Source organism: Dermacentor variabilis, chromosome 5 (genome assembly GCF_050947875.1).
Source record: "Dermacentor variabilis isolate Ectoservices chromosome 5, ASM5094787v1, whole genome shotgun sequence".
NCBI lineage: Eukaryota > Metazoa > Arthropoda > Arachnida > Ixodida > Ixodidae > Dermacentor > Dermacentor variabilis.
The window spans coordinates 52,255,617-52,279,192 of NC_134572.1; the positions used below are offsets into that span (position 1 = coordinate 52,255,617).

At 44.6% G+C, this 23,576-nt stretch overlaps 1 protein-coding gene across 1 annotated transcript; it reads right to left on the bottom strand.

The window, feature by feature from the left end:
• Window positions 1-1,892: 1,892 nt before the first annotated feature.
• LOC142582598 (uncharacterized) lies at window positions 1,893-21,862 on the bottom strand. Its single transcript, XM_075692479.1, has 7 exons — window positions 21,772-21,862; window positions 10,688-10,830; window positions 8,622-8,780; window positions 7,458-7,499; window positions 6,586-6,726; window positions 3,340-3,618; window positions 1,893-2,265 (listed from the first exon to the last, which is right to left on the bottom strand). Exons 2-7 carry the CDS (start codon window positions 10,742-10,744, stop codon window positions 2,038-2,040), a joined length of 906 nt encoding a protein of 301 aa, XP_075548594.1. The 5' UTR covers window positions 10,745-10,830; window positions 21,772-21,862; the 3' UTR covers window positions 1,893-2,037.
• Window positions 21,863-23,576: the final 1,714 nt, after the last annotated feature.

Here is a 23,576-nt window from a genome sequence, read left to right on the forward strand (position 1 = left end):
CGCGGGAAGACCAACATCAGGACGCAGGATATCGACAGTCTAAGAGTGGACGGCGTGCATATTTAGATCTAGCTTGCTGCCGGGGCAACTCGGGAGACAGGAATCATTCGTGCTACTTGAAACGTAATTCTGAGCACTGTGACAGTGGTATAAGTGCGCTTTACTACGAAAATGCGGATTTTTTCAGGTAGAGGATTCTCATGTCTAAAAATTAGTTTCACGGTGTACATCTTCAGTTGCCTAACGGAAATCAGTGTCAACCATTTTCGTTTTACAAAGACAAGTTCCATTCACTAGCTCAAGGTTGAACAATATGCAGGCTAATACGGTTCGCAGTATCACCGCTAGTTCACTGTAGTGGAACCAGATGGTATCATCGTTTGTAGCAGCAAAACTGTCTTTGTTTTTTCTTAAAGGGCCTCTGAAACGGTTCGGACAAAATTTTGTAGACGCGTAGGGTACAGCTTAAGTAGAACATTCGCACCACAATTTAAATGAAGCGTTACGTATTAATGGAGCGACAAGCGATTACAAGTTACCCTCCTCCCTAGTCATGTTTTTCCTCCTCAACTCGTTCGCCGAGCGATCGGGGCTAAGCTCCGCCTTCACTGGTTCTGCGTCACGATGCGACGTCACATCGTCCACTTCCGGTTGTTTTGGAGCCCGCCCTCGCCCGCGAGAAACCTCTCCGCTAGCCGCTTGGCCGTCGACCCCAAGGGAGAGCTATCGAAGGAGCGTGCGTTGCGAGCATTCTGTCGCAGCGGTGAACGTGTCTGGTATTCCGTTAACCACACACTAGCGGAACGTTTCGACGGAACGGTGGAAGCATAAACTCAAGCTTATGAAGGAACTAATGAAGCGTAGACGTACTTGAGCTGCCTGATCGGTCTCCACGGTCCAGCCACCCGTTGCCGCAGAGCTTAACCAGCCAAAGAAAGAGCTAATATTGCTCTAACCAAGTGTAAAACATTTTAAACATTTTCAAAAACAACCATGTTAACGATTACACTCCTGCGAAAAATTTACACCAGCAGCAAAGAAGAAGATATTTTGTTACTGCTACTGTGTGCGGTTGAGCTCTATGCCACCAGGTGGCTGCACCGTGCAAACCATTCACATTTGCGCGTCTGTTCATACCCTGAACCACAAGCAAGGGGACACGGCCAGGCCCTGTCCCCTCGTGCTTGCGTTTACCCTAATACCGGACTCGCGAAACGCTATTGTGTTCTTCCGGTGTAAAGTGACGGCCGCAATCGCACAAATCCTGGCGCGGATCGGATAGCGGCAGTCCGATGTGCTGCAGTCCGCTCGTCTACTGGCTTGCAGAGGGACACGATGTCGCAGTTTGACATATTGCCAGTCACTACGTTTGCAGTCCACAACGCAACAAAGTCGAATCATAGCGCTCGCGAAAAGACAAACCGACACTGACGGCGGAGTTCTTGTCAAACACGGAGCACGTTGTAACACAAGCAGACAACACTTGCTATGTGCCGGAAGTGCTTAAGTGTATTGAAAAATTGTTCTTGTGCATTCTCTTTATGTTACTTTCTTTTTATAAAAACAAACTAACTAACATCCCAACTATTACGAGCATCATTTGTTTACCATAAAGTTGGAAAAATTATTGATCACGCGCCCTGGTCAGCCAATCGGATAGCTCGCCCCACTGGCGTCATATGGGTGATTTCGGTCATATGGGTAGGGGCGGCTTAAAATTCCGCCGAGCAGTGTGCTGCGATCGGCAGTGATGTGCATTTTTAACGCCTTATAATAAATTACACGCTTTAGGCGGAGCACTTAGATGTGTCAATTAATGATCAGAAGGACCTACTCTAACGGCTCAGTACGTTTGTAGAAAATCGTCAAAATCGTTTCAGGGTCCCTTTAACGTGGCGGAACCGTAGACGACGAACACTTCGGTTTTGTTGGGAACTAAACCGGTAAGTAGTGATCGCAAACTTTGTGAATTTAACCCACCCTCAGAAAACACAACTTTCTTTGCTTCGTGCTTGTTCTTGTGTTTGTTTTATTTAATCAGTCTATCACGTGGAATTCCAGGATCAGCATGTCGTCAACAACGTATCCAACACGCTGGTCTTCGAGCTCTTCGAAGAGGATGAACTTCTCGCGGCCGAAAAGCGTGTTCCACATGTGCAGCGGACGGCTCGTGGAGCGTCGACGGTCCTGACCCGAGACAGAGAAGTCGAACGTATGGTCGACGTGATCCACACCCTCCCGCTGCGAGGCCACCCGGATCAAGCACTGCGCGATCGTAACAGTTGCTCTTATGGGTTAGATTATGCGTGGCACAGAAAAATTCATGCGCACATATGGACACAAATATAATGTAAACGCTACACAAGTGTCAACAGGTTAAAAGGGTAATAAAGATGATATCCAGAATTGTTGTCTGGCAGCTTTACTTTGTGCAGTCCGAGGATTAGAAGATTTCTCGTGGAAAAGGAGCTTCGCAGTATAAACACTTTGTACTAGACAGTGGCGCATCCAACTATTTCCCCTGCCTCTCCCCCCAAGGAATGCCGGCACTTCAACGTTGACGAAACTCAGCATTTCGAAAGCTCCATTTCCCACCTCTTCTCTAGGCTGTTCTGTCTCTGCCCCTGATACAGGCATTCTCTTGGAACAATGTGGTTAGGTGGGGCAGGTGTTCGTACTACGACACAGGAAATAGCACAGAGGAACTTCGACAAATGTAAACTGGATCGTTAATATTTTGAAAGTTTTCTGTTTCGATTATCTGCGCTCTTCCATTAGTTATCCTTGATTGTTACACTGTGGTGTCGCGCAAATGTTCATTCTTCCCATTCACAGACTGGTTTCTTAATTTGGTTTCTTTGTTTACTGACTCGAGTGAACACGTACAATGAGCAGTTCCATGCAACTGTATTACTCGTCTAAAGCGAGAAATGTCAAGGAATATGCAATCGATCAATCGATTTATTTATTTATTTATTTATTTATTTATTTATTTATTTATTTATTTATTTATTTATTTATTTATTGTAATTGGTTATTCGATTGATTGATTGATTGATTGATTGATTGATTGATTGATTGATTGATTGATTGATTGATTGATTGATTGATTGAAATGTTTAAAACAAACGTGATGACAACTTGATCATGCGTAAATTCTTTTAGATTTCCTACATTTGCTGACGACACATTCGTCATTGCCAGGCGCTCACGTCGAACATTTTCTTTGTCACCTTAGGTTTCCCGTGCGCCAGAAGTAAAAATAGTTGCCTGTTATTTATTGTTTAGGTGAGGGTTTTTTTTTCTTTATATTCGCGGCAAGAAATAGAGGCAGCTCACCCTAGTTTTCTTGACACAGCAACTGTCCATTCTGGCCACATCGACGACCTTGGACTGGACGAAAAAAGCCATATGCGTGCCAGCACCACAACCGATGCCGTACAGGTTAGCCTGCAGCCTGAACTTGCAGCCGGCCAGGCCAAAGAAGATTGGCTCACTGAGACAGTCGTCACGGCGCGATATCGCATGCCGGCGAAGTATGCGATACGACTCCAGGCACCAGACGTACGACGCCCCCGTTCGACGCAGTAGGGCGGCCGTCTTTCTCTCCTGAACGCTCTAAAGGAGAGGGTCGAGGATGCACCGTCAAGATATCGAAATATATGGTGGGTGCTTCTTTTTTAAGCTATGGATTTCTTTTTATTAAACGTTGCAAATAGCGAAGTTCTAATCCATGGAAAGCCCGGATGCTGTTTATACAATAAAATAAGAGGCATAATTGACTAATTATGAAAATTTCACTGTTTAAGTTTTCAGCTAATTACTTTGCGGCACATATTGCAATTTGCGAATTGTTGCCGGTGAGTGCATGGTATATGCACGTTTAAGATGTTCTGAAGATGGCACCAGTTTTGAGACATGCGCCGTAAAACGTGCAGTAAAAATGCAGTAGTGTACCGCATACTTTTGTGAAAAAACGTTGGCCATGCATTAAAGCATGAAAAACAACTGAAATGCCAATGTATTACGCCGGAAAACTGTGGGAAAAAATACCTGGAAACTAGTGTCATCCAGGGAAATTGTTCCGTGTGTTTTCGCATGGCGAACGCGTCGGCTACAATTCATGAATTCAAATATGAATCGTAAGCTAGTCAGAAACATAAGTGAAATCTTCTTAATTAGTCGATTATGCATGTCGAGTTCTCGTTCAACTAATGTCCACCCCTTCGAACAATCCAGCGGCAGGCAATTTTTAAACTTCTGCATAGGGAAAAAAAAAAAAACATTCGAGAGGTTACAAGAACGCTCCTGCTCCAGTCAACAGTCCACTTACGGGGTTCTTCTACTGAACCGCATAAGACAGAATGATTGTGCAACAGCCTACCATTCCCGGCATTCTCGTCTTAGTTTTCGAGATGTCCTCGTACTCCTCATTACCCTGTGCGTTGGCATGCTTGCCTTTGGTTTTGTCCTGCAATCACAGACGCTACGAAAGGGTTTGGAAGGAGGCAACATGAATTTTTACGCAAAGGCCAAGTCGTATTGCTGCGCCTATTAGAGACGTGTTTCTTTGCGTCCCACGTCTACAGCAACGATCATGAGGCCTAGAAAACAGTGCACGTATTCCGCAACAAAATACAGCGGACGCCAAATTTTATTAGCTGAATACATCAAAATCTGTTCTCCGGTCGTCTGTACCACTATGAGAGATTTAGCATAAGCTACAGCGACGTGTCACGGCATGCCAAGTAGATCTGAATTATTAATGTAAACAAAAGAAACAGAGCCCGCCTTCACAAGAACAGTTCTTACGCTATACCTGTTCGTAAGAATAGATGCAAGTCAATAGTTTTGTATGGTATGCGGCGACTGGCCAATGGCAAACAGCAACTACGAACAAAAAAGCATCTAGAAGTCGACCCGAGGTGTCTCGTAACGAGACGTTTCTTAACATTGCACTACACCATCAGCCAGATTTAATCTATTAACTAGTTTAAAGGTTTCTTCTTTTCAAAATACAAGGGCGAAACGAACAACCATCTTGAGCAACTATCGAACACGGAAATCGAATGTTCCAGCAATGCGGACTGTGAAGGCCACCTCCTTATATTTATTTGCATGCGCAGCATAAGAAACCAACAAAGGCACCAAGGAGAACACAGGGAAAATTAGTTGTGCTGACTAATTGAAATAAAGAAATGATAAATTAATGGAATTGAAAGTGGTTGAAAAAACTTGCTGCAGATGGGGAACAATCCCATGTCTCTCGCAATTCGCGTGCGATGCTCTACCAATTGATCCACCGCGGCGCCGACTTCCCATCCACTTTACGGGGAATTTATGTGTTACTACTCTAAGTAACCCTGGGAGTATTAGCCAGCGCCACCACTTACAAACCTTAGTGGCAGATGTGGAACATTTCTTCTGCCTCATGGCGTCACGAGCACGCGATTTTTCTTTTGTTTTTTTTTTTCGTTTTTTGTCGAAGGCAACTGGTCAATAAACCCACACGTGCTACCTGAAGGCATCAATGTTTCCGGATTCGAGACCCTCATTATGTAATGAACGAGAGGAAAGGGGGTTAACCGAGGGACTTGATTTTCATTATTCATATCTTAAGAAGCCAACAAAGACACCAAGGGCAACACAGGGAAAATTACTTTTATTAACGAATTGAAATAAAGAAATTATAAATTAATGGAATTTAAAGTCCATGCAAAAATAACTTGCCGCCAGTGGGGAACCCCCCCCCCACCCCATCCCACGTCTCTCACATTACTCTCTCTCTCTCTCTCTCTCTCTCTCTCTCTCTCTCTCTCTCTCTCTCTCTCTCTCTCTCTCTCTCTCTCTCTCTCTCTCTCCCAATCGAGCTACCGCGGCGCCGTCTTCCCATCCACTTTCTGGGGTACTTAAGTGTCTGCGGCAGAAAAGATGTTCCACATCCGCCACCAAGGTTTGTAAGTGGTGGCGCTGGCTAACATTACCAGTGTTACTTCTAGTAGTAACACATAAATACCACGAAAAGTGTGTGCGAAGACGGCACCGGCGGTAGCTCAATTGGTAGAGCATCGCACGCGTAATGCGAAAGACGTGGGACCGTTGCCCACCTGCGGCAAGTTGTTTTTTCATCCACTTTCAATTACAATAATTTACAATTTCTTTATTTCAATTATTCAGTACAAGTTTCTCTGCGTCGTCCTTGGTGTCCTTGTTGGCTTCTGATGATATGAATAGTAAAAATCGGGCCCCTCGGTTAACCCCCTTTCCTCTCATTCTTTACATGCACAGGGAGTACTTGAAGAATTCTCGATGCAGGCAGATCGCCGTGACCGCATCACTACTACTGCGTGAATTGAATCGCACGCGAGAGCAACACACTGGGCGCATTAGAGATTGTAATGAAGTGCACTTCATCATACAATAACGCCATCTTTTCTTGTGGGAAAGAATTCTCATTGCGTGGCAATCACTGGCAGGGTGTGTAACTGTCTATTGAGTGTCTCTTACAGTTGTACATTTACCGAAACAATGCATAAATGCTTGTAAGTCTATTATGCCGTCTATTGTACTGAATATTTCATGCACCTGTGAAAGCTTCAGCTCGGCTATTTCCTTCATCGCAGCGTTCAGTAGTTTCCGCAGTTCTTTGATTTCGGCGTCCGTGTTGAAGTTGCCACTCTTCGCCTTTTTCTTCGAGGCACCTTTACCAGGTGGGACGTGAGATTTCTGCAACATTGGAAGCACCTTAAGTGACAGATACAATCTGTTGTTGTTGTCTTGTCGGATGTGCGACCGACTGCGGAATTATTTTTTTGTTGGGTGCATTACATTTTGGCAATGTCTAATTATTCTGCGGATAAGGGAATTTTAGTCTTGTTCACTGATGACCTGTCACAAGTGCTTACCAACAGAAAGAAGTACTTGCAAACACGCTGCGCGCAAGTACAAACAAGCAAGTACTCCTAATTCGCTTAACGAATGTTTCATGCTGTGCAATATTGAAAGGCTATGCAAGATTGAAGCTACGTTAGCTGGTGTTGACCGGAATTTTTTCAGCAGAAAGTGACGTAGAAGTTCATCCTCTGTACAGGTTAAATTCTATGAATTTCCGTGACCACTATTTTCTGAAGTCTTCCAATATACACCCTTTATTTACATTCCCTGAAACACGGCTCAGAGTAGGAAAAGGCAGAGTTCGCAGCCTATTCGCCCTTCATGACTACAAATGGAAGGGTTACCGGTAGGACAAAAACGCAAACAGTAAAGCCGGCCGTTGTCGCGTTTAATCACGAGTTAAATGTTCATAATGAAATACTACTGTTGCATCTCTGTGTCTATGATATTTGCTGCCTGAAACAAGTGATACTTGCGGCTGCCGTTCATTTTTATTTGCCTATGTGCCAATCAAGGTCATCCTTCGCGTTAAGAAAACAAAAAAGTAAAAGAGACTGACTCACTTCTATTTTATCGCCCACACTGTGGCAAGTCTTGGAATGCTCCTGAAAAGAAGTCGCAGCAAGCGCTCAGCCTTTGCAAGGACTAGAGCGAAGCATCGGTTACGTAGCATCTATCAGAAGAAAGCGTGCGAAAAAGTGGTCAGTTAGAGGCGCGAAGCAGTAAACGTAGCTTTTGAGACTGCATGAGTAATATATTGCTCTCCAGTTTAATTGTGAGAATAATACAAACAAGAATAAAACCATGGTGTGCGAAAAGCATTGCCTTCTTTTGTTCTTAAATTTCGAATACTTTCAATAAGAACCTGTGGCCCCTGGAGGATAATTTGAACATACCACCCAATTTTGCGTCCACCATTCAGAGTATGTGCTATTTTTCCTCAAGTCGGCAGCTACTACATATTGTTTTGTTTTGTTTAGGTACCACTAGTGCAAGGATAATTTTTTTTAATTCTATGTTATTAACCAAGGGAAAATGGATAGCCGTCGCCAGCAAACGGTGACAACTCCTCTGTTTCTTTTTATCTCAAGAAAAGAAAAGAAATAAAAACAGTAGTTTTTATTTAAACAGTAGAGTAGTTTTAACTCTTGCCCTAGTGGCTAATTTTAACACGAAAGCTTCATTTCTTTTATGGTAAATGAGAAAGAACTCGCAGCACGATAGGCGGCCAGCGTTTTCGAGTGGGAGCCCTGCCCTCTACCTCCTCACGAGAGTAGTGTTTCTGTGTTTAGATAGTTCTTGTTTATACGTTCCCCAGTGTTCATAATGGGACGTTGTTGAGAGATCTCGTTTAACTTATCCAGGAACGTTTTTTTCTTGTGTGTTTTGGAACTGATCTCACTGCGTATTTTTCCCCCTTTTAGCTTGCCGAATTTGCAGCGTATTGTTGCACAACTGTGTCAAAGAACAGGGGTAACCTACACTGCCTACCGGCACAAACATTTCTTAAACACAGCTAATGTGCTTCCATAAAAATCAGATCATCTTAAGTGGGGTCGCCCTCGCATGAAGTGGCTAAACAGACAAGATTGAGTGCCCAAATGCCGTGACGACAAACAAGTGGAAACAAAAAAAAAACACTCTTGAGTAAACGCTTGCACAAATTGTCAATATCTGCCTCAGTGGAAAAACTTGTAAAATGTAAGCATTCGTTATCGATTTCATACCTGCATTTCCCCTGCGAAGATCACAGCTGTGCAGACCTTGCATATAACGCTTCTCTTGGGGCAAGTGGTGGTACAGTGCTCAAGGAAACTGTTCAAAACTACGTCTGTGCTGCACATATTACAGCGAGTCGTTCGATAGGCGCATCTTTCCAGGTGCGGCTGAGAGAGATCGAGAGAAAAAGAGAGAAATGCAAGATCAAGACTTCGATGGTGGTTACCTCTCACTGACACACCCAGAGCCAGAGGTTAGCAATAAGTGAGAACAAAGAAACAAATTACGACAGAACCAACGCGCTTGTTAGAATCAACGTTAAATGAACCTGTCTTGAAACGTATCCAATAAATGCTATGCAAAGAAACGCACGCTCCCGAAAATGTTATTTTACCTCCGGATACATGCAAAGAACTCATCCCGTTATTTTCCCATCGCAGAAGTTCTGTGCGACTCGGCTTCGCCCCCACGCGCATGTAAGTGTTTCTCTTCTGTACAGCGTAGCAACAGAGAGATCACGTGCATACCCGGCAAGACTGCAGTGCGCGGATAGCCCCACCTCGGGAGCCTCACGACTGCCGGTTATATGCAGCGCCTCCGAGATTGGCCCAGTTTTGATTACACCATTTAGTTTTAAGTTAGCTTGCATTCAAGATTGGCCTACTATAGTCGGGAAGAAACTGACCGAGCAGGCGCGCCACGCTCCAGGAGGAACGCATGCGAAAACTTAGTTTCAATAAAAGAATTGCTGCAGTGAGGACATTTGGGTATTGTTTGTTGTTATATATCTGTAAGCAGATTCGTTATATTGGGGCTGTTCTGTGTGTGGAGTATTGAGCGAGTCTGATGGAATTGGCGGTGGCAGGTCATCAAATCCTGGAAAGGTGCGCAAAGAAAGCTTCGCCTTAATGCGGGTATTCAGATGCAGAGTGAGTCATGCTAGCATTTTCTAGAATATTAGGTTTTACTTGACTCTGTGCCATAGTTAAGCTATAGACGGTAGTGACTTCGTCATGGCTAGCTCTGCTGGTGTCTCCACCGTCGTCGTGTCGTTGTTTTCGTGGTATCATTGTGGTGCCGTTGTTGTCGTGGCGTTGTCGTCGTCCTTCCGTAGAATTAGGTTATAATAATAATAATAATAATAATAATAATAATAATAATAATAATAATAATAATAATAATAATAATAATAATAATAATAATAGTAATAATAATAATAAGAAGAAGAAGAAGAAGAAGAAGTATAATAATAAGACCCACTCTTGGCCAATACCCCAGTGTGGGTACGAGTCATAATATGAGGCCATAATCATCATCATCATCAACATCAACATCATCTTTCATGAAAGGAGCAACCGTCATCCACCCGAACGTAGCACCGGGCTACAAAGGTTTCTTAGAAAGGAAGCTTCGCAGTTGAGGGAAAATTCGTCAGGGTCCGCGATTCGAACCCGGGACCAACGCCTTTCAGGGGTGGTCGCTCTAACACCCGAGCTAACTAGGAAGATCAGATGAACAAGTGGACCAGGACAAAATATTCCTCAGCTGCGAAGCTTTCTTTCAGAGAAACTCGTATGGGTTTATTTGATACTTCGTGCTATATTCGGGCGGATGACTTTCGCACCACGTTGCGGGACTCCACAGAACTGACATGCAAGACTATCGTTCATATTTGCAGCGGTTTGTGTTTTACACCATATGTTATGAATTACTGCCCTTTACTTAATAAATGAGAAACCAACACGAAAACGACATGCATTGCGGCACCAATAAAAACAATTTTCCGCAATGTGTTGGCAGTGCGGCTCAATGTCACTTAACATTTTGTAAAAGATTAACGAGGAAACATTATCTCGTTGCAGAAGGCAAAATTCTTCAGAAACAACTCGGAGTGGGAAATGTTAGACGGTAACGCAGCGTCAAACTCGTAGAATGTCGACTTTGCGTCACGTTGCTTATACTAAATAAGCCTTTGAGACATCGGGCTTCATAGTAGTCAATGTTTTCTCGTTGCGAGCGCATGATAAAAAATAAAACCAGTAAAACAATGCTCTTTGGTATAGGTGAGGCACACCTTGACTTCTGTTTCCGAGAGCTCCTTCAGGCACCCTTCATTTGGACAGCGGTCCATGCTCGCCCGTGTCGAGCAGCTGGCCGAGCTTCGAAGTCCAACAACGCAGCGAACTCCGGTGTGGCAACCTGCCGTTTGGTAAGTTCCTACATATCACAAATTGTGGCTGTTATTTGTTCATTTCAAGTTTAAATATCCATGCTTAATGCAGCAAGTCGTTTAGTTCCGTTGGATAGTTTTCCAAAGTATTCAAGTTATCGGGGTACTGAAATAATATTTTCGACTACTCACTTCGTCCGTTAGATGAAATTCCATGGCCTCTAATCCACAGAAAGAACAGTGACAATTCTCAGAGCACTTTAAATAATTTAGTATAATAGCTTTCCTGAAGCCAGTTTCGGTTTCGTTCCTAGGAAGATACTGCGTCCTGACGTCCCGACACAGTATGTGGCAGCAGGACGTTACGTTTTGACCATCTATCTGGCTCGCTCGCTCACCTCGTACGCCGCTACTCGTTGCGAACGCCAGTGTATCAGCGTAGCGGACGACGGTGCAAGAGCGATCGTCAAAACATCACAATGTCCTGCTCCCACGCGACCACATACTGTGTTGGGACGTCATGACACAGTATCGTGCAGAGAAAGGAAACCGAAACTGGCTGCAGGAACACTATTAAATTATTTACTGCGCTTTCAGGCTTCTCAATAGTCAGCCTCTGTGATGGAATACGTTTACCTAGGTCAATTACTCACAGGGGACCCTGATCATGAGAAGTAAATTTACAGAACAATAAAAATGGGTTCGAATGCATACGGCAGACATTGCCAGATCGTGACTAGACGCTTACCACTATCATTGAAAAGAAAAGTGTACAATCAATGCATTCTACCGGTGCTAACAAATGGGGCAGAAACTTGTAGGTTCACAAAGAAGCTCGAGAACAAGTTAAGGACCGCGCAAAGAGCGATGGAACGAAGAATGTTAGGCGTCGCATTAGGAAACAGGAAGAGAGCGGTGTGGATCAGAGAGCGAACGAGGATAGCCGATATACTAATTGACATTAAGAGAAAAAAAATGAGCTCGGCAGGCCGTGTAATGCATAACCGGTGGACCATTAGAGTTACAGAATGGGTGCCAAGAGAAGGGAAGCGCAGTCGAGGACGGTAGCAAACTAGATGGGGTGATGAAATTAGGATATTCGCAGGCGCAAGTTGGAATCAGTTCGCGCAAGACAGGGGTAATCAGAGATTAGAGGGAGACGCCTTCGTCCGGCATTGGACATAATATAGGCTGTTGATGATGAGGCTTCTGAATGGGAAAATTTTGCTCGGCCCTACGTCGGGCAAGTTTATGTTGGCAAACCGTGCAACATGTTGCCTATGTTTCGGAATTTCGTTCGGGCCGTTCTTGGGGATTGACATCTTTCTTACATCGGTCAACTATTAGGGTGCCGGCTTACGACCGATCACTGCTGCCAACCTGGCCGACATCAAACTTAGCAAGACAATTTGTCATGACAATGACAATGACAATTTGTAGGTCGGCTCATGTCTGGGCCTATACATCGAACCTAGCATGGCCCAATAAAATTGGCAGGCCGGCTCATGTATGGTCCTACATCGAATCCAACATACAAGTGACAATAATGATGTCATATGGATATCTTACGGACATCCAGTGCCATGACAGCCACGGATAGCCTAGGGATGTGTCAAGTACGTCCTGCGGACGTCTCTCACATGGCCCTTTGGTCGCATTTTCCGTGTCCTCTGAACATCGCTTGCATGTCCACGAGGGACATCATGGTGGTGCGTGCATTTCGCGGACACGTCAGGGAATTTTGCGCAGTTGTTTGCCATAATGTCTGTTATGGTCGTAGCACACGCTGTGTGACAGATGCAACGAGCAGAGCACCCACGCATCGAGAACAGGTACATTTTGTGCACACGTTACGTGCGCATGCATGTGCGAAGAAGGGCAGCATACTCTTCATTCTTCTAGATCTTCCGACAAGCGCAAGTGATTTATTGGACTAACTGAAGTTCTTAAAGAAAATTGCGTCAGAAAATTCGTAAGGTACGATGTACCCACGAGCGGCAGACACGATGGCTTCGGATCGTAGCTCGAACATGCGAGAAAACATAATTATGTTAGAAGGAACTCAAAGCCTCAGTTGGAGGAGAAATACTCATGAGTATGCCGAAAAGGGTTCAACGGGATAACCTAGTGGCATCCGTGGTGGCATATCTAAATGTGGGCGTCCGGCGGATGTCCTGTTTGTATTCGAAATGGTGCATGGGCATTGGGACAGGGTTCTAATGTCCTACGGACGAAGTGCATTCACTGGGATGGCCCACGGAAATTTGTAGGTCGGCTTATGTCTGGTACCTACGCAGAGCGCAGATGGATTCCTGCATGTGTTATACTTATGAAACTGCATATTCCCGGCCCATAGCAAGCAAGCGTGCATCCGTCTAGCTGTACAACATGCACAGTACAAAATGTGCTGCGACACAGAGCACGTTCACTTAAAAAATTTATTTCGAAGAAGTAATATTAAAAGAATCACACAATATGCTTGAGCTTGTGCCACACAGCCCTGTGCCCATTGACTAGAACAAATGGTTCACTGGAGCGACGCTATCAAAATATGATTACCAATTTTTAAAAGACTGGATGTATCTGTCTTCCATTAAATGATATGCTTGGTGCCATTAAAAATATGACAGTAAAAAATGACAAATGCGAAATGACATACAGGCAAAAAAATAATTCACTTAATTAATTCGCTTAAGCTTCGCCTTTAACAGTGGATCGCGATAGCCTTCAAAAATCCCTGACTGCTTGTCCCGCTTCCCGGCAACTGCAGCTTTCTTGCCGACGCGTGGAGGCGAGCGCGATGGTGTTGTTGCGCCGTTTTGGAAAAGGGGTTGTGTTTGAGTTTCCGCGTAACAGAATTGTTTTTTGGCATATTTAAATTAAACCCGACGCTATCATGTCTGTAGGTTATGTTTAGGTCGTACATTACGATTTTTCTGGCATATTTTACATTGAAGAGTTCAATTAGTTCAGTGTTGCCTCTGCGCCACTCGGGTGGCCTGCGTGGTTGTGGTTCGGAATGATTTTTCGCCAAGCGACGTCCGACGCCGACATGGATACCTTGCGACACGGGGCGCTTAACGCTGTCGCGTTAACATTTAAGACATAAAGAATGCAGATCCATTATATGGCGCAGTGGTTTCCTGGAGGCGCTATAGTGCTCTCAACTAAGCAATGAAAAAAAAAACCTTATTCATATAACAAAGTAGACAACCGGAGCACTTTTATCAAATTACCACACTTATTATTCAGTCAAATCTAATTTAGGCACTTGCGAGAAACCTCATATTGAGGTCGAAAAGCCCGAAAACACTTTTGAATGCGTCTTATGCAATTCGTTGGCAACGTACTTAGGCACGACGTAGTTCCCACTTCGCATTGGTGCCAACCTATCGCAGCCGGCCCTGGGCAATGGTTGTACGGCAACCTCGGTCCCACGTCTTTTGGCCACCCATATGCAGACGTAGTCGGCAAACAACCTTGACCCTACCTTTTCCTTCTATGGCTGGCCACGATAGTAGGCAGCCGACGTCCCCCAAGCAGTTTTCCAGCCGTCGGCCATCAGCCAATTCCGCTTGGGTTGTCACAACTTCTTTTTCGAGGGTTAGAGCTCTAGGACCTTCATTTAGCGCAAATAAATTGAATAGCCAATAATATCATGTCGGTACCCCTTTAAAAAGATGTTACGCTTTTGTGGGAACTGGTTGCTATGGCCTTCCATAGATCCCTATCCTTGAACGCGCATATGATAACACAGTCATAAATACGCATATAAAATCACACTAACAGGACCGCGGCATGTATAATCACACATCGAAAGTGTACAAACAAACTCCAAATGAAACAAAAGGCTCAAAGAAAGTGTAACGCAAAGCAAAATACAAGTGATTGAACATAAGCTAAATGACATTGCTTCAATATAAGCATCAATAACGAATACTCTCATAGATACATAAAAGGAACACCTACTCGATCACTTACACAGCACAGATAATTTTTTCTCTTGGGTTTTGTTTGCAGACGGCCGCTATCTAAAAATACAAACTAAGGAAAAGTATTTGAGTTCTGATAAAGCGCACGGGACCGCGGCAGCTGCAGCTCATGAGCTTTTTATGAACGCTCAACAGAAAGTTGGGTTCCCTGAAACACTCAGTGCTTGTATGAGACATGTCACTTGATGAAGCATGAAAAGGCACAGGCACATTAGTTATGCAAATTCTAATGATTTTACTTGGATAAGGTGAAAAGTTATCGCTGGATTGGCAATCATTGTAGATAAACGCATGCACATGTCAGAGTAAAGAAAGTGGTTGTTGTGGCCGAGCCAGTAACCCGACTCAAATTAGCTATTTGTTCTGAGATCTAATTTGAAGCCCCCAGCACTCTTTCGTCCCGACTGTTGCCATTTTTATAGTTCCGATATTTTTATTTCGCAACAATCGTCGTCATGTACTGAAGTGTGAAATTTGTGGTCATTATGCGGCATAGTTTCGCATTGCTGATGGTGGTACCACCCCAAGCACCCTTTCTACGCTTTGGCTCCATACGCAGTACAAAATGGCAGTACCGTACTAAGATTTCGGTGCATGTAAAAATTCTCAGGTAGCCAAAAAAAAAGAAAAAAGATACAATCCTGCATGTATGTCTACCAGTCTGACAATTTATACATCAAGGACAACGAAGCGGTATACAAGTGGGTTCTTCGTTTCATATGTACAAAGGCTCTGTATGCTGGCCTAGCTAAGCGCTCATACAGAGCACTACGGTGTCAGCTTCCTCCTTTCAGCGCTACAACCACGCAAACACCTGTAGCTGACCTCTAACGTGGAATCCGTGCAATTCGACATGAGAAACAAAACTGAGGGTTTACTGGTATAAAAAAAAAAAGAAGCGTGCATGTAAGTTCCTGTCTATTCGAATGAGATACACGCAAGGTAACTTTTATTTTATAATCGTTTATCATTACGTTTCGAAGCGAATGCGGGCTTCCGACACACTTTGCATTGCATTTACATTTGATATCGACCATATCATCGTACACCGACAGCTCGCAAAAACCGTTGCGGAACTCCCCTTTTCAAGTTCGCTCTAAAATTAATTCAGAGCCCTTGCCTGCAGCGCCTGTCTAGTTCAAGCAATCTTTAGCTAAACACACACAGTTACACACAATATATCTAGCTGCACACCTGTGTAAATGGAAGACAAATTAAGATGAAAATGTGAAACAGACCTTGTCTCCACGAAGCACTATGCCAGCACGCGATTAGGTATCCGCCACCTTGTGGACCTTTGGAACCCGTGACTGTTGTCAGGGTTCCGTTACGGGCGTTTCAGCCACTGGCATTGAAAATTACTGTGGCAGTGGAACCGATGGGTTGTCAGCTTCTCGCGAGAGTGAGAAATGTTTATCGTCCGTACGGCCAGATTGTGCGGTGCTGAATACAAAAAGATAAAGGCGAGTTAACGGCCGTCCGCATCGATAACCTACCACTCGTATTTTTTGCGGTTCTGACGCGTGTGGCCATATGTGCAGCGATGAGAATACGGGATCCCACTCGGTATACGATACACACTCACTGTTGCTCCCAACACGGACTCCTAGGTCGGTAAGCGCACAGGATCACGGGACAAGGATGGTCAGTTAATTATTTTATTCTATTAACGATTAATCGTTCATCATTTTAGCCGTTAACCGAATAATCACTTTCGATACAGATTTTTTTTATCAAACAACTGATCAATCGAAACCTTTGCCGGGCACTTCCAAAAAGCTTGAAACACAGTTATGTACTTTTGTAGGATCCTATTTTAATGTTTGAGAGGTGGAACCAAGTTTGAAAGACAAGTGTACAAACGTTTGATAAAGTATAACCTTTAACTTGTTAACGACTAAATACAGTTGGCACTAGCGGCTTTCGAAAAGATAAACAATAATTGCTATAATATCGCACTTAGTGCAAAATAAAATAAGATACATGGCACTATGCACTGAATCCCTGTACAGTATAGCTAAACAGGAAACAATAAAAATGACAAAAGTGATAGGTGAAGTCCCGCTGAAATGTGCAAGAGATTGTAATACGCACAGGTGAAAACAATATTACTGGTTTAGGATTTTAAAACAGATCCTACAGAGTCAAGGAATGTCCATTCGCTGGGTTTTAAGGGTGAAGCCGACACCTTCTTAGAATGGCCATACAACCATCACGTGACAATAGATGCTCGGACGCCATAGATTTTCTGGAATCGACATGAATTCCATCGCAATGTCAAAAACATGCTTCAAACCGGCGCGGCATACTCTGCCACGTCTTTAGTGGACTGGAAGTGGCACGGCGATCAACGACTGGGTTGCCATATATTATGCCTTGAATTGCGAAGACATTTCAAACCTGTTTCGGGTGGCGTGGTGGCGTGTGCGGTGTGGAAGAAGAGAGGAAAAGCGCTCCGCTAGGCATCACTCGGAAGAACAGTCGACAGTCGCTCTATACCACAGCTGCACAGTCACTGTTCGTACGATTTCAAAATTTTCGCGCCACTACTGTCAAATTCTCGAAAATGATTAATCGAAAAAGTCTAATCGATTAAGTCGATTAAGTGAAAGCTGGACATCGATGAAGATTGATCGTTAATCGACTAATTATTCATCGATATTATACCAGCCCTATCTCGGGAGCCACGCTCGTGTGGCGTGCGAACAGTTTTACGCGGTAAGTGACACAGCAATAAAAGGTATTAGCGAAATAGAAGCCAATATTACTCCGCAGCCTAAATATTCAAAACCAAATTACCCGAGGTGTTTAACGGGAACAGTCCGAATAGGCACTCTATAAGACAGCGCAGTTCGTGGCTCTGAAGCAGGTCGGGGCACAACACGGTATTGGCGTATTCAATAACAGAATGAATTTTTTTCAAACACCTGAGTCGGCGCTTACGCTTTCCGTTCCACGTCGTCAGCCTTGTTTAGTCTACAGCTTTAAAATCAACGGCGACGGCGTTTTTGTGCTCTTAAGTTTACATTCCTACATCGCCGGACGTATGCGTGAGGTTTTCTTTTCTTTTTTTTTTGCCTCTCTGAAGAGGCTTGGTTAAGATGTCTTGGTCGCTATGCTAGAGCGAGAAAATTGTTTCATAAATCGGCATTAACGTAATGAACATGTCTTCTCTAGATTGTTACTACGGGTGATCTGACGCCTCTCTCGATTCCTTCACTGATGGTTCATATACAGGCTTCATCGTTCTATCTGCTCTCGCGCTGGCGGCCACGGCAGGCCCTTGTTCAGCATCCGGTGAAGGTATGCGCTTGGGAGGTGCTGTTCACATGGAGCGGTGGTGTCTGGCTTAACGGACTGATTCGTTATGGTTTGCAACTCGAGACGAGTTATATTCATTCATATTTTCAAATCACCTTAGGTTAGCGTCATGGCTGCCACCGACTTGTGATAGTGCTGCAGTGCTTAATGATAATTCGCCAGAAATCCACCGTGAGGTTTACCGTATTACGAAAATCCGGATTTACGTCTAACTTAAAGCACACCTAAATCTTAGTTTTACATTTCGCTTTCTTCAAAGTGTGGCCATAATAGCAGGCATCCAGGGAAATGGATTGACATTTCAGTGACGTGAATATAATGGACATCACTGCCTAAGTACATTAGCTCGAGAAGTGGCTAATCGCGATGAGCTGAGGTCTGGCAAAAGCATCGAAGCAGCGACCTGAAAGAGCGAGCTACTCGAATACCGAGCCAAGTCGGGCTCGCACTCTCTATTGAATCGCTATTTCAAAGCATAACTTCATATACGGCATGGCGACATCTGAAGAAACGCTTTATGTGTGTTACTATCGTTTTAAGTGTTGCTACTCCAGCACACACACACACACACACACACACACACACACACACACACACACACACACACACACACACACACACACACACACACACACACACACACACACACACACACACACACACACACACACACAAACACACACACAAGCAAACAAACACGTTCTTTCACGCCTAGCGGCGTACAACGTTTGTCGTAGGTGGAAACGAATAATTTTACTGTTGAAGTCCCAAAGCAATACTCGCGCCATTTCTGTTGCTTAATGGTGCGCATGCGCTTTCGACGTTAGCACAACGCGGGCGGACCGGTCCCTCCGTGTCAGTGTTGACTCAATTTGCCGCTCGAGACTGGGATAGTTCTTGCTCCTGCGCGCCGCCTGGGTAGTGGAGTAAGATGCGCTACGAACGACACCGTATTGTTGAGCACCGAATCCATACTGACCAGCTTTTGTTCGTTAGCGTGCACCGAAGTCTCAGCATATACAGAGGCTTTCTGAATCAATCGGAATGTCACCGTCGTAGCCTTGAATCTAAGTGACCAACTTTTGTTGGAAAGCGGAACAGCAAACCTAAAGGAACAACATGAGTTGCGGATAATGGAGTGGCAGTGTACTGAATCACAAAACAGATTATTATATTAACTGTAATGGGAACCCCGCGAGACAGAGGGACAAGGAAGTAGACAATGCTGTTGCTGCGACGTTTATTAACCTGTCCTCGCGCTATGTTCATGCCGCGTAATAGGGGTGGTCCCGATGCGCTGTCAAAGCTATGTATCACTGTTTAATTCTCTTCCCCTGGTAAACGTATCGCTCCAATTCTTGCAGTAACGCGCTAATTCAATCGGTTATACTGACATTAGAAAAATCAATAGGGCGAGGACAATTGGCAACGACGTACCTCAGTGTATTGCTCCTTGAATAGACAGGGTGGCAATCGGGCTGGGGCCAGTCTTTGCCTTGCTGCCGTAAGGATCGAACCCCAATAATCAAACAAAGGCCTGACGGGCTGCAGCCTCTCCTCGACTATGGCTCATTCGCCTGCCTTCGTTTCACGCAGAGTCGGATTGCCGGAACACGATCCCGTCGACGCCCGGACGCGACTGCGCGCGCGCGCTTGCAGATCCCACGGGAGAGCGGCAAGTGCGACGAACCTCGGCTTAGGAGGTGGGAGCGGCGAGGTGCAATTTGGGTAGAGCGACCGTGCACTTCATCTGAATCCCTTGGGATTTTGATATTTAGTTTATGTATATACTGGTATACCAAGATCAAGAGCTTGGCCCTTTATATAGAAGAGAATAATCCTTCAAGCAGCCTCGCAAAGCCTGCCACGCATTTATTAGCAAGGGGCTGAAAAAAAAGGGGGCTATTGTTCTGTGAATTTGCGCAGCGGCCTTCGAAAAAATCATGTCCGCACCAGATGCAGCAGAACTTCCATGGCCACGTGGATCGTCTGTGTGCAGCCGGTTATCCCTTGCAGCTAGTCTCCAGTGCATGTGAGAGTATGCTCCAAAAGTGCAAGGAATGTAGCCCTAAGGTTAAGGAAAGGGATAAGAAGCCACTTCAAGTTATCCCGAACATGCACAATGTCACCCACAATGTCGAGAAAGTATAGTGAGCAGGTACGGCGTAAACGCGATGCTTTCAGTGCCTTGCAAGTAAGGACAGATTTGCTCGCTGACGTCCTAACACGAAAAGTCTGTGCACGAAGCATGCAACGTTCTTCACGACGTGTGTCACCGCTGTTGTTTACCGTATTCCTTTACCTTGTGGGAGTGTGTACATCGGTCCAACGGGGCGCTGCATTAATGATCGCACTCTAGAGCACAGCAGATCTGTATAATTGTTTTACCTGTAATCGCAATCACCAAGCAGTAGTCACTGTTATTAAGTATTTCCCGTTGCGAGGTGCGCCAGTGTTGTGCTTGAGCCTTCGTGAGCGTATATATAGTCGTCACACCGATAGCGGCACGGTTTCACCGCAATTAGACTGTACGGCGTCACAAGCGCCGCACTACATATTGAGAACCAAGGTGACACCGACGACTTCTAAATAATGTGAGAGAAATCCCTTATACAAATAGCAGACGGAATCGAACAATAGATTTGATTCGTTAATTGGCGCCTGTAATCGCCCTTATCGTTCATTTCCTATTAGGGCACGAAATCGCCCGATAAGCCTTTCAATCATTCTGGTTCGTTATCTCAGCTTGTGAATCGTTACCAGCCCTGCATTGTTGTTTAGGCCTAGTCGTATTATTCGTGTGGACGCACACCAATCGAGAAAGCGCCACCTGTACGCAGAAAGTAGCCACAACGTTTGAGATTCGGGTTATTTATTTATTTATTTATTTATTTATTTATTTATTTATTTATTTATTTATTTATTTGATGGATTTGCGGCCCATAGAAACATAGGCAAGAGACATCCGCGGTGGAGGGCTCCTTGACCATATCGTGTTGCTTAAGGTGTACCCAAGACTCGACAAGCAAGAGTTATTATATACCGCCCCGGTATACGTCCAGTGTGCTCAGTTAAACGTGCCCTGAAGTGCCCCTAGAAAGCATCTTAGGCGGGCCGCCAATAGCATCATCACCGTGCCCCAATTTTGGGAATCGAAGACGTCATAGAATGAGATTGTGATGGCTTAATGAGAATATCACTAGTGGTATGCGTTCGCGCCACGCCGCGAGTAAATAAAACAAAACGGTGAAGTAATGTTTTGCAGCCATCTTATTTATGACGCACAGTAGCAGTGACGTTTAACCCAAACATGCTTTAGGCATCTTCTTTCTTCTCCTCTATGGTGTCTGTTAGAACATATTGGTCGGGATCACCTTTTCTAAGCTTGAAGGGGTTTTTAACCACCCACCGGGGTTTGTGAAAAAGGCAAAGTCCGCGGATAGCACACGTTTCTGTGAGGATATCAGCCAAGTTTTGCAGTCGTGCGCGGAGCGTGGAGCTCGTTAGCGGAGCGCGAAGTCACATTTCTCTCAAACGCTCTCTTTTCGACAGAAGCCTGCTCATAACGCTTTTCGGGACGCTTTAATTCGTAATGTAGCAGATTCCCATACGCGGCCTGGAAGGAGACCTGGTTCCACCAGCACCACTAAGGAAAGTATCAACGCTCTCGCTCACCCGGTGCGAACACGTTGCCGAGAACGTTGTGCCAAAGCCCGGTCCATAAAGACAGCCGCGCCTTCTTCAGTGCCCGACCTTTGCAGCACCCTCAGCGGGACCGTCCTGAAAAAGAAAGGGGTTCATCGAGGACTGCTTCATACACGTGTCTCTTTCGTATGAGTTCATGAAACTGACACTAAAGACAGAAAGCAGAGGTGTCCTGATATTGTGTTTGGAAACTTATCCAGATACAAATCAAGCATGTTGTGGAATACTTCGCGGTTATTATGACTACATTACGAATAGTTCTCGAATGGACGAACTTACATGTCTTGCCCTTCAAAATAATTTTCTCTCTAAAGCTTTTTATTATTCTCAAGGTCTCCCCCAAACACACGCATTCGGGTGCACCTTTTGTCATTATGATGTTGCCAGTTTACGGATCTAATTGAACGTAGAGCACGTTACTAAGTAACTTTGCGCTCTTTGGCCATAGGCAAAGGTCAGCCACACTGGAGCACGGGTTAAGGTAGGAATATCTCTTATTGTCGTTCGATGGCACGCAGTGTATAAAGAGACCAATGGAGGGAAGACAAGCAATGTGTGAGCTTTGCACAATTGTATTATCAGCACCTGCAAGCAGCGTCATGCATAAGATACTCATTAACCGTTATCATACGCACGAATCTATTGCAGAAGGACGTCAACTACATGTTGTTATTCTTCTAGAGCGCTCGATGCGCACGCGTATTGACAGCGGAAGATATTTCGCTACAGCCAATTACGATAATGTAAGCATAATGCCCAGTACTATCACATACCGAATTTTTTAAAAAGATTGGTAATTTTACGCGGTCAAGTAGATATTGTGCAGAATCACGTTGGGCATTCACGAGTGGTATTTTTCTTGATGACGATAATTATGTAAGTCGTGAATTCCACTCCTAACTGTCGAAATGGGAATGATTGCAGTCAATTATATGAACAATTAAACAGGGGTGTTGACAACAAGACGACCATTCGATACCTATTTTTCCTGTAGCTAAAGCCCTGAAATCTTTCAAATACCACGTGAGTGCGCACACGTACACCCGCATCAGAAAGCAGTGCCCTCAAACATGTTTGCTACGAAGGTATTGTACGAAACGTATTGCGCGCCAAACTGTATCTGCTCGCGAACTGTTTCGACGACTCTCCAGCAGATACCGGGGCTTGTTGCGCACGAACACCAAAGAGACGGGCTGTCTCGGGGCGCGAATAGACAGATAAAACAATATTCAACCATAAACAGCGCAAAGGAAGAAGATGTACGAAAGGGCAGACAAAGGCGGTTGTCAGTGCCGTTACCTGTTCATTTTTTTTACGTTTTGTTCCTTTGCCTTGTTTCTGTTCAAGTCATTGAACAGCCATCCCAAATGCGTACGTGAATTACGCTCCTAAATGTCGACGTGTCATTTAGTGCAGTCAATTATGAAAAAAAATTCACGCAGAAATTGCTCTGGTAGTTGTCTAAGTATGCGTAAGCATTGTGCCACTCGCTCATCTCCACGCAGTCCGGTGTCATTGTCAATGTTGTGGAACTTGATCCGACGAGCATAAACCCTTATCAACCCTCATCGGTCGTTCGCTTATGATGTTCGGTAGCGAACATGATAAGGCAGGTTTAATTAAGATAGAGTCCATTACGGCGCACGAACCCACTACCGCAGGTGTTAATTAAGGTTAGGTTAATAAGTCACAATTAATTAGGATGCACTTAATTAATATTATAGAACCCTCGACCTTCGGTGGGAGTCGAACCCACGACCTTTGGTGTTAATTGA